The sequence below is a fragment of the Choloepus didactylus genome, chromosome 15 (genome assembly GCF_015220235.1).
Source record: "Choloepus didactylus isolate mChoDid1 chromosome 15, mChoDid1.pri, whole genome shotgun sequence".
NCBI classification, from domain to species: domain Eukaryota; kingdom Metazoa; phylum Chordata; class Mammalia; order Pilosa; family Megalonychidae; genus Choloepus; species Choloepus didactylus.
This window is the reverse complement of record NC_051321.1, coordinates 7,749,281-7,761,125: the sequence shown is the minus strand read 5'-3', so window position 1 is coordinate 7,761,125 and position 11,845 is coordinate 7,749,281. Positions and strand designations below refer to the sequence as shown.

The window sequence follows — 11,845 nt, the reverse complement described above, 5'->3', positions numbered from 1 at the left end:
AAAATTTCCCCAAAAGTAAATGTGGCAAATTTTTAAAAATTTATTTACAAATGTGCGTATCTTTATTTTATAAAGAATCAGATGTTTTTCAACCTTATTACAAATCATAAAAACATTTTAAAGATGGGGAGTGGTAACATAATCTGTTGCCTTTTCACTTTCTCAGTAAAATGATTTTATCATCTGACCTGTCACTTCAAGAAAACTTCCCCTCATAATTAAAGTACATGTGGTCTCTTATCTCTAATTCTAAAACAAATCTTACATCAAATGGTAGTGCTGGATCAGAAGACATATATTTTTGCAAATGATATAAATGTCTATATAGAAATGTCCGATGAAGTACCAATATTACAAAACTCATCAAGAATCTTCCAGAACAATTAGGGCTCCAGTGGAGAACTTGCCTTTTTGTCAATAGCAAACCTTACTTTTGGCTTCTTTTTTAAAAACTCTGTATAGCTTCCCTCGGGAATAAAATTGAAAGTGCTCCATATCTCAGTATGATGTCTTGGAAAGCGTCTGAAAAATGGGACCGCCATGGCTTCCTTATAGACATATGATATTTGGTTATTTGAAAAGCCATCAAGACAAGATGGAACATAGTCACATGCCCAAAGATTGAAATTTCTCGAAACCTGTTGCCTCTGTTCCGGGGGGATCTTCTTACGTCCCAGGCCCTAGGGAAGAATCACAGGAAGATTAGGGGGGAACATTCGGGGACACAGAGTGATGAGGTCTTTATTGAAACCAGCTACATCACACCCTCCGTTTAAATGCACCAGTGACAATTGTTAGAAGGGTTCTCCTTTGCCAGCCTTTCGTGGCTGCAGGTCCACACACACAGACTCCTGGTGATGTCTCCTTATTGTTCCACAGCCTTCCAGTCCCATCAAGGGGCTGCACTTCTAGGGACACGGAAGGCAGAACCAGAGAGAGCACAGCAAGAAGCAGCGTGTCAGTCAGCCTTGATTCGGGGTGCTCCCGGAGCTCCCCTCAGCTCCCCAGGTCTGGCTGCCTGCCCCTCCCACAAAGTCTGAAGAGGCTGAAGTCTTTCCCATCCTGACGGCTCCCTGGAGGAAGCAGTGTCCTTAGCTTTCTTGTTAAATTTCAGCACCCTCTGTGTAGACCTGAGAATCACTATGTATTCAAAATCATACATTTGATTTGATCACAACTATGTGATAATGGAAAAAGAAAAAAAAATCTTAGACTAAAGATTAAAAGGAAATAGACACAATGTGAAGTGAGGGGCTCTTCATAAGGGCCAGTAGGAAACAGATGGCACACTCAAATTAGGAAGGTTTGTGGAGTGGGACCATTTGCAGTTGTGTGGGTAGCGTGCGGGGAAGCCAGGAGGGCTAGCTCAATGGAGCAGGGACGAAAGGCAGAGGGTGTCTCTGCAGTGACAAAAGGAAGATGCTGGGAGCACTGTCCAAGGACTCTTTCTGAAGACTGGCTTGAGGAAGACTCCAGAAAAATGTAAAGCAAATAAAAGGAAGGGATGAGGAGAATAGAGGAAATAGCTACAAGAAAGTAACAAGCACAATTTATAATTAAATCCAAGGCTTGTGGTCATCCGACTACGAAAAGTAGTAAGCTGCAAAGTAAGAATTCATAAGAAAAAGAAAGGAAGACAACACCAGTCTGGAACTGAAATTCAATCAACTTAAACAGGGAGGTCAGGGCCAAGGCTTTGAACCCCAGGGGGTCCTGCCACCTCGGACAGGTGGACGGCAGCTTCTGGGGTCGAGGTGTGTGCCTGTGCCACCAAGTGCCTGCAGGAAGGGAGTGAGGAAGGTGAACCATTCGGGAGGTTTTGCCTTATTCTTGGGGAACAGCTGTAAATATTAACTTCTCTGTTGAGAGAATAATATTAGTTTTAATGTATTTCTTAAACATTTTACTTCAAATATCAATAGAAACCAGAGTGAGCAAATAGATTCAAGCAACCTAGCAAAGTCAGGAGAGAAAAAAAAAATAACATGCAAACTTGATAAATAGAACACATAAAATGAGATGATAGAAATACAAGCAAAAAAATTTCATATAAAGAAATTACGATTCTTAGATATTTTAAAACTATGCTCAACTCTGTTTGTAACACATCAACCCCAAAGAAAGAGATTAAAAAGTATGAAGACAACAAGATAGGCCATGATACAAAGAACAAATGTTAGCAGAAAGAAAGTAACAGAAGCAACACTACTATCAAACAGCGTAGTATTCAGGGCAAGAAACATTAAAGCATACAAAGATATAGAGAGGGATACTTTATATTGCAAAATGACACAAGCCTCCAAGAAGATAATACAATTATGAATTTTTCTGCAGGAAGATATAGTATTAAACTATAGAGGACAAAACATTTTTAGAAATTAAAGAAAGTATCTTAGGAGAAATATATCAAGATAAAATTTAAGAAAAGGATGTGAAGGAATTTAATAACATAATTAACAGCCCCAAATTTTAAAATATAAATAGAGCTTTGTACTCAAGATGTGGGAAATGTGTATTCTTTTTAAATACCCATGAAGCACATGTTAAAATTAATCATGTATTAGATAACAAAGGTAACCTCTATAATACAAAAGGTAGAAATCACAGACTACAATCTATAAAACTTGCAATAACCCATAAAACTAAACATTAATAATAAGTAGATAATCTAAAAATTCACTAAACTAGATAGTAGCAACCAAAGGACAAACTTCTAAATCTTTTTCAGAATATTCTTTTAAATTTTTTTTTAGTTAAAAGGGAAATTAAATCATAGATTATTTGGAAACAAATGACAATGAGACCGTAGTTAGAAAAACCTTTGGGCTGTAGCCAAAGCAATAGTCAGAGGGATAGTCATAGTCTTAAACGAATTCACTTTAAAAATTGCAGAATATGAACCAAACATTCAACTGAAAAAAGAAAAAAAAGGAAGACAAAATACAAATAAATTTGAAGTGAACTGGATAAATTTTAGGCAAGCACATATCAGCAAAATCTACTCAAGAAAAGGGAGAAAGTGTAAGTAGTTTAATAATCAAGGGAGAAACTGAAAAGGTAGTAAAATTTTGCTTTTAAAAAGATATATTGAACCCAAAAAATTTTATGGGCAAATTCTATCTAAACTTCATGAAACTGAAAATCCTCTTGTTATTAAACTATTCCAGAACATAAAGAAAGTTGGCTAGCTTCCAATGTTTGCTGTAAGACAAGGATAATGCCATTTTAAAAATACAGGTAGTACAATCCCGTTCATGTAATTTAAAAGATATACATTTATGTGCACGTGTTTGCATGCTAATTGCAAAAAAACAAAAAAAAATCTTAAATTTTACCCACCAAACCGTTATCAGCAGTAGGTCTTCAAAGTAAGATTGTGAGGAAGAAAAAAGAAGGGTGTGAATTTTATTTTTACTTTTTATAACTTTATAGTGTTTGACTTTTTAAAAGAACATATGTTCCTGTGGTAATTGAGAAAACAATTTTAACCATTCTGTTTGGAGAGGCAAGCAGAGCAGATATTCTGGTTGTTTATCCAACACTGTCAGAGGAAAACAGATTTTTTTAGGTTAGGCCACTTCGATTTATCTTAGACATTGTAGCCCAGAGGAAAGGGTGACTGTGGGCACTTTGTTTAATGTTTCAGTTCTTGGTTTCCTCATCTCTGGAAAAGGTGAAGAGAAGAGTAATTGTCTTATGGGGCTGCTTGTGAGGATTGAATGAGTTAATATGAACTGCGGACGACACATGGCAAATTCTCAATAAATCATTAACCTCATCGTCATCGTCGATGTTCAGGTTCATAAAGTAATCTCAGAGGCCACCAGACGCAGCCCTTTCCCTGGGTTAGGCCTCCGCTGTCCAGTTTGGTGGCCACTAGCCATGTGGCTTTTGAGCACTGGAAATTGAGATGTGCCATAAATGCAAAATACAAACTGGATTTCAAAGACTTTGTGTGGAAAAGGGAATGTAACTCTCATTAATAATTTTTATATTAATTACACATTGAAATGATATTTGGGGGAAATAGTGGGTTACATAAATATTATCAAAATTAATTTCACCTGTTTCCTTTTACTACTCTTAATGTGGCTCCTAGAAAATTGAAGATCATATATGTGGCTGATGTTGTATTTCTATTGCAGTGCTGTGTTCACCACCACTAACAAATGTTATCAGAATTTGTATTCTCTAATGACATGGAACTCAGCAACTCCAGTTATTTAGTCCTCCCTTATGTTATATTAGCTCCCACTCCCTGCAGCCCTCTTTGTGGGTTCTGCCGCTGTCGTCCAGAGTCACACATAGGCAGTTCCTTCCTCCACCTGACAAATCCTACGGGGAGGCTGTTTGGGAAGCATGACAAGCACAGAAACTGAGGCAGAAGGCTGGTGCTGACTTTGGAAGCTGCAGCACATGGAACTTTGGATGCTTCATGCATTTTTTGTAACCCCTTGTGAGGTGTGTTTCAGACCTTGTTTAATCTTGACCTCATTCCATTTTTGAGGTCAGTCCTCCGTTTCCAATGTGCCTCAAGAAATCAAAAGCCCTGCTGTTGCTCCCAGATTCACTAGCAATTTGTAAAGAAATACTCACGGAGTCAAAGTAGCACCCAATGTTCTGAAAGGTGTGCCGATTGTCATGTACGGAGAAGGGGAAGTTGTTATTTACTGCTTGCTGGAAAAGAGCAAAGAGAGAGACGAAAAGGCACACATCAAACTCCAGAATGCATTCGGAACTGGGATACTGTTCTCAAGGAAAACTGATGTGGCGAAGTGACCTGAGAAAAAAAATTAAATCCCCCGCCAGAGAAGGAAGAAAGAGCATATAACCGTGAGGTCATAGTTGTCCATGTCAGCTCAAGGCTTTGAAACTCAGTCTTATTGCCAACTTTCTGAAACCATAAAAATTCTCTTTCAAAACACCTTATTTGGAGGCAGGGAAGGAAAAGTTTACAGGCTCAGGGAAGCAAAAGCTGGAAAGGACTTTGCACATCATGGAGGCCAACACCTTTGTTTGACCCATAAGGATCCTAGAAGAGAGCCATGGCCCCAGGTCACAGGTGAGGCATGTGGGTGTGTGTTGCTTATAAATTGGCCGGGAGGCAGGACTTGTGTGTTAGCGAACTATGTAACTAAAGGTGTCACTTCTTGTCCTTTGAGAAGCCTAGTTTGATCCTCTGGACCAGGAAGCTCCTCCTTCTGAAGAGTATTGGGGATTCTTCCCAAAGGTCAGGGTATGAGTGGGGGGTGCCACAAGCATTTGGGGGCCTGGGTGTGGCAAATGAGCAGTTCCTCACAGAGTGTTATCTGGCCCCAAATACCAGTGGTGCCACCTGCTTTGGGGACCACGGGGACATTTCCCTGTGGCCCAGTGCCCTCGACTCACCTTCTCCCGGACCTTGTATATTGGCGGTAGCTTCTCTTCCACTTGGCAGATCAGATGGGGAACGTGGGACTCTTTCAGCATGGCACTCGTGACGGATTCGGGTGTCTTTTGTGTTAGTCCAATGTGAGGGAACTGGAAAAACAACAGAGGTCTTGATTAAAACCAGACGCATCTGCATCTATGAGCCAAGTATCAGGGCTTCCTCCACAAAGTGATTAACATGCAATCTGGGTGCTTCTGGCATTCTATGGAAATGGCATAATTTTTGTAATTGTAAAGTATCCTTTCTAAGACAAAAAAATATTGCCATGGCCCCGAGCCTTCACCGTTGGTTGTTTCAGGTTACGGGGCCACCCCTGCTGCGCGGGAGCCTGGGCATGTCTCCGCGGCCTGGCGAGGCAGGCGTGCCCTCTGAGAGTGAGCACACAGGACTCTGCAAAGGCAGAAATGTGATATTTGAGACCCTCCTTCTGGGACGCAGCCAGGTCTGCAGGGGTGAGATGACGTCCGGCTTCGCGGGTGTGAGGGGCCCTCAGCCGTGAGGAAGGCGAGGAGTCAGGGTCCTTTGCCTCTCCACTGACAACATGTGCCATCAACGGAGGGAAAAGTCTAGGAGAAAATAAAAGGTGGAAGGTGGAGTCAAAGGACATGAAGGAAAAATGTGAGGAAAACGAAGGTAATTTGAGAGTGTCCTTGAGAGCAAACCCAAGGAGAGGGGAAGGAGGCTGAGCCCACAGAAGAGGAGGCGAGCAGAGACGTGGTCCCAACCAAGGCCCGCGGGGACCCCTGGAGCTAGGCCGGCCCTTCAGAGCTTCCTGGGCTGGGGCGAGGGACCCGCCTTTGTCCCCTCAGTCCATCAGTTTTCGGATATGGACTGCCCCTGGAAGAGGGTGCGACACCGGGGGAGGCAGCTCTCTGCAGCCAAGGACCCCCCGGCTGGGGCGCTGAGACCAAGTGTGTCATCCCTGAGGCTCACCCCAAATTCATTTGAATGGCACCCCTTGAAAGCCACCCCAACAAAGTGAGATTTGAAAACCTGTAGGGCTCTTTGGGAGAGAAAAATGGGTGGGAACTGAAACACAAACAAAAGACAAGGACTTGTAGGGGAAATTCCCACATGGAGAGGAAGCATAATATGGCAGTTGGGCTCGGAGGTCTTGGGTCCATCCCAGTCACTCTCTTACTAAATGAACCTTATACAAGAGGCTGAACTTCTCCAAGCCTTGGTTTCCCTGTCTTCAAAATGGAAATAATAATGATAAGCCAGATTTGGTCAAAAGAGACGATGCAGGCCCTCTGGAAATGCTCAATCTCTGTTAGCAGGTTCTGCTTTTGCTCACAGCTGTCACCCCATCCCCAAACCCATTCCACTGCCTCTTTCCTTCTCCTTTGGAGTATACTGATATTCGCCAACGCTGCTATTCTCCCTCTAGTCCTTCTCAAGTTGCACCATAACTCTATATTCGGATGGCACTTGTTTCATGTCCATGCAAGGGAGTGTGTTTAGTATGTTACCATTTATGTAAAAAGGCAGGGAAAGGAATGCTTGGAAGGTTCTCTGCAGTGGCGAGAAGCACACAGCAATGGATAGATCTTTAAGACACAGTGCTGAATGGGAAAAGAAGGAAAGAAAGAAATGGAATGAGATCTATGACCCAGAACTATTTATGTAAATAAATAATCCATGCACAGGAAACAACAATACATTGTGTACAAGAATGCATCCAAGTAGAAGAATCCCCATTCAACACATATGCATGGCTGCCTGCGGGGTGAAGAGAATGGGAACGAAGAACGAGGATCAAACGAAACGAAACAACCACCCCAAAGGACCTGCCTTTAAGCGCTAGACTCTTGGGAAGGGTTTGCTGGAAACCCGTAACAGGGCTGGCCTCTGGGGGGGGGAGGGGGCAGAGAACGGGGAAGACTTTCTTCCCACCATCTATCCTTTCACACCATTTAAATGTTTCTCAACTAAGTCTGTGTGTTACATTGTCTTTTCCACCACAAAAATAATTGCATTTGTTCCTGATGAGAGTTGCAATACAAGCTCATGGTTTAAAAGAATTCAAACTGTAATAGACCCGCATAAGGAAGGAGGGAAAAATCACCTTAAATCCTAGCACCCTTTCCCATTAACTCTTTGGTGACCATCTTTTCCTTATATCCCTGTATACATACACACACAGACACACACACACAAGCGTTGCATACATGGGATCATATTATTTTAAAATGTGCTCTTAAAAAATATGAATACTTTTTTATTGAACGGTTACTTATGTTACCTTCTCTCTTCCTTTCTTGTTCCCCTGCTCCCCACGGCCACCCAGATAACAATATTCACAAGTGAGTGCTCATATAATCATCTACAAACACCTAGACATGCAGAAGGGTTTTATATTGCTTTACAAAAATTGAATCCTATTATACTTACTGCTTTGCATCTTGCTTGTCTCAGCAATACATTCTAGAAAATTTTCAAAGTCAATGTATATATTTATAATTTACTCATATTATATCGTTTTTTTTTTAATTTTTAATAGTTATTTTTAAAAAGAAGTATAAAACAATACAAAGGGCTTCCAGTCTAATAACCCTTCCCTTCTTCCTTCCTCCAATCTGGCAGAGACAATGACTCTTTAGGATGTGGAGGAAAATCAGGTGGGGGTGAGTGGGGTGGGGGCTTTTCTAACATCAAAAGAATCCCTCCCACCAGAAAAATGACAACTGACCTGAGTTCATTTGTATTTCTGCAAGTCTATGAATTAAATGAGTGTGTTAAGAAAAAAAAAAAAAAAAAAAAAAGCTCCAGCATTTTAATTTCACTCTTTTAAAATATATATTTAATGGCTATAACATGATAGCTGTGAAATAAACCCTCTGTTAGATGGCATAACCATGACACAGAGCTTTTTAACTGGTTGGTGGTGAAATTTTTGCTGCATTCAATCACTCAATGACTGAAATACTAAATAGGAAGATGGAAGTGTGCAGAAAAAAGCCTTTCCTACCCAGTAACAGCCAGAATACAACTAGCAAGGTCAACTGCAAAATGACTGTCACCTCTAACGTGGCAATTACTGGCCTCCCAAATGGGCAGCTGCTGACTCAAAGCCAACAATTTCTTTAATTTCCCCAACTGGTCGACAAGTTACTCTGGGAAACTTCATGATCAGCACTATTCTTTTTATGGTCTTAAGTGCTGGCAGCAGAAAGGGCCTAAGGCAAACTTGGAGGGCATTCTCTCTCCACAGAGACCCAGGCCCTGGGTTACGTTCCGGGATCTCAGTAAGGACAGGAGGCACCCATGGAATAGTCCTTCTCCCTTTCTTATTTGTCTAGGGTGGTGATGTGGCTGGCTAATTAACACCTCCCCAGACTCCCTTGCAGCTAAGTTAGCCACACGACCCATGAGACTGAAGCAGAAGTCTATGAGGAGGGGCTCCCAAGAAAGCTGTTATTTTCCCAGTAAGAATGGGCAGATGCCTTCTGTCCTCTTGTCTTTTTACCTTCCTCTTGTCCTCCTGCCTGGTTTGTGGATTCACTGCCTGGATGTGGAATAGCCCCACATTAAGGATGATAGAGCAGAAAGATAAAAAGAACTTGAGCATCTGATAATTCCCTTGAGCAGCCTTGGATCACCTATCACTGGATTTATTGTTTGTGGAGAAATGTTAATTTCTATTTGCTTAAGACACTGTAGCCAGCTTTTTATAATGTTCAATCAAACACAGTCCTAACTGATATTATTGGAATAGAAAGAGGATGTGTCACTTTGTTTAGTAGGAGAAACATAATATATCTTCATGGACAATTAGAGTTATGTAGTTGATATGTTTCCATTTTACTTTGGCTGTCAGGGAACTCAGTAAAATTTCATGCCCAAATAGCCACCACATAGACCATTATGGCCTATAGATCAATTTTATATATTTTCCCAGTCTTGGCCCCTTATTCTAAGCATATTTAAACTTATTCTGAATTCTTATTTTATTTATTGTATAATATTATTGTGTATATTTTCCACACATCACTTTAAATCTTTATGGAATGAGGCAGGGTATATAAAAAAGAATGTACAAATATGTTAAAGTTAACAGGTATTGAAAGTATTGAGCAGTTGCCATGTGCCCCTACATTTCACTAAGTATGTTTGTGTTAATTGTCTCATCAGTCCACATAAGAGCCCTCCAACTTTGTATGTTATTGCTCCCATTTTACAGATCCATAAGTTGAGATATTGAAACAGTAAACTGCTTAGCCAAGGATGTGCCCATGTAGGTAAAGCTTTCAGACACAAATTTGCCAAGTTGCCCTCCATTTTTATTTTAATCGAACACAATTCTTTTTAAAACCGTTTTCTATGTATTGCTGCCCTAAGAGAAATTATCACCATGGTTTTCCCTGATGTCTCTCATTGTGAGTATTAGGGCAGGGACAGGTGACAGGCTACTGCTGGCGTTCTCCTTGACATTCCTTTTGTGAAGAAATAGTACAAAATAGAAATGAAAAACACTTGTCAATGCAAGAGACATATATACCAGAGACCAAACAAGAGAAGCACTTGGGTACAACAAGAGCAGGACCTCACTATTAGGGGTGATGCAAATGCTTCTTGAAGATGCTAGAAGAGTGGTAACTCTTGCTGGGTTTTGTTAGCAATATCAGATGAAAGGGGTCTGGGGAAGTGTGTGAAGCTGCAAAGGGGAAGCTCTTAAATGATCAAAATGGGTAAACATTGCATTTCTGGACTCTTCCCATGCCACAGTCTGGTGGGGCTAAGGGAAGCAGATTGTGAGCCAGCAGAAGTTTGTTTAGAGGTTCCTAAGACAATATTAATTCATTCAACAAACATTATTAAGCACTACCTGTGTGCCAGATCCTGTTCTAGGCACTTGGATACATCAGTGAGTAAAAAAGACAAAGATCCCAGTCCCTGTTAGGCCTATATTCTAGCAGGGAGAGATAGACAATAAACATGATAAGTTATCCAGTATGTCAGAAAATATACATCATGGAAAAAAGAAAAAGTAGAGCAGGCACGAATTACCGCCTGGTGGGCATTTACAAAGTGCTGATGTGCTGAGTATTTTACATGGGTAATTTCATTTACTCCTCCCAAGAACCCTATGAGAGTCCCATTTTGCAGATGAAGGAACTGAGGCCATGCAAAGAAATTGCCTAAGGTGATGCTGCAGCATGTAGCAGAAGCAGGATTTGAACTCGGCTCTGGGCTTGAGCACACCCAGGTGGCATGAGGAAGGTAATAGAGGGCACCAGCTTTCTTACCCATCTTCCATCATCGTCTAAAGGTGGGTTGAAGTGTCTTCCCTTGGGCATTCTCTCCAGGAAGCTGAAGGTTGCTGAGGTCAGCTCCCTTACCCCTCCATAGCCTCATAAGCTCCACACATCCGGGAAGACTCTCCTCCTTGCTCCTGATCTTTCATTCTCAGCCTTCCACCAGGAAGGGAATCCTGCAAGTGTCCATTGTTGTCATGGAATCAGAGCTCACCCATCACAATGGGCAGAGGAGTTTGGGTCTTCTGGCCCCTGAGGAGGACTGTCACTGGTTCCCGCAGTGGCTGCTCCCCATGTGTGCAGCGGAGAGCCCCCAGACCCAGAGAGAACTGATCGAGTCACACAGGTAATGACAAGATTACTCTGGGGTAATGGCAAACTTTTCACACCCTCTAAATCCCAGAACCCATGATATTTGAATTGGTGTCTCCACAGCAACCATCTGTCCTAACCTCTTAGTTTTCAGAGAAGAAGGTTGCATCCCACACTGGGGGATGCCCTTATCTACATCTGTGGCTCAACCGAGCCTGGACCCGGGTCCCCAGGTTCCCTCATAGCTACCTTGTTGTCCCCACCCAGACTCAATGGCAGGAGAACTCCCTCACTGGAGCTCTCCCCTAACTGGCACATGACTGGGTCATGTCAGTAAGGATGAACATTTATAAGTGATTATTAAATGCCAGGTGCTGTGCTAAGCTAAACACTTTCACATATTTTATTTTGCTTATTCAGCATTTACAAATGAGGAAATTAGATCCAGGAAGGATCCCACAGCCAATGGGGAGCTGGAAGTCAAGCTAAGTCCATGTGGCTGCTCTGGGGTCCATGAGCCTTGCCAAGGATCACCTGGACTCCCCAAAGTTGCAAAGTTTGCTTCTAACATCTCATCTTTCTTTCTGGGCCTGGACACACAAGTCCTGCCTCTCTTCTTCTACTCAGCAACATGCTTTCTGATTCTCTTTCCACTTTTTAAATGCTCTGACTTTGCTCTTATCCTATTCCATATAAGAATAAGAGTAGACATCTGTGCCAGTTTGGATATAGTATGTCCCCCAAATTTCATATTCTTTAATGCAGTATTGTGGGGACAGATGTATTAGTGTTGATTAGGTTGGAATCTTTTGAGTGAGTGTTTCCATGGAGATGTGACTCAATC

The 11,845-nt window shown here is 41.8% G+C and overlaps 1 protein-coding gene across 1 annotated transcript; it reads right to left on the bottom strand.

Annotated features, from left to right (window-relative positions):
* Positions 1-383: 383 nt before the first annotated feature.
* On the bottom strand, positions 384-10,731 carry TEX36 (testis expressed 36). The gene is made up of 4 exons (XM_037803869.1): positions 10,681-10,731; positions 5,389-5,520; positions 4,597-4,677; positions 384-680 (listed from the first exon to the last, which is right to left on the bottom strand). Exons 1-4 carry the CDS (start codon positions 10,729-10,731, stop codon positions 384-386), a joined length of 561 nt encoding a protein of 186 aa, XP_037659797.1.
* Between the last annotated feature and the right edge of the window lie 1,114 nt (positions 10,732-11,845).

Bases quoted from the DNA above. Each gene is read 5' to 3' on its own strand.
- TEX36 (XM_037803869.1), bottom strand. From the start codon at position 10,731: ATGCCCAAGGGAAGACACTTCAACCCACCTTTAGACGATGATGGAAGA. The intron at 4,678-5,388 runs GTGAGTCGAGGG...GCTCTTTTCCAG, and splicing joins TATACAAGGTCCGGGAGAAG to CAAGCAGTAAATAACAACTT. The intron at 681-4,596 runs GTGAGTATTTCT...ATTCTTCCCTAG, and splicing joins TTGGGTGCTACTTTGACTCC to GGCCTGGGACGTAAGAAGAT.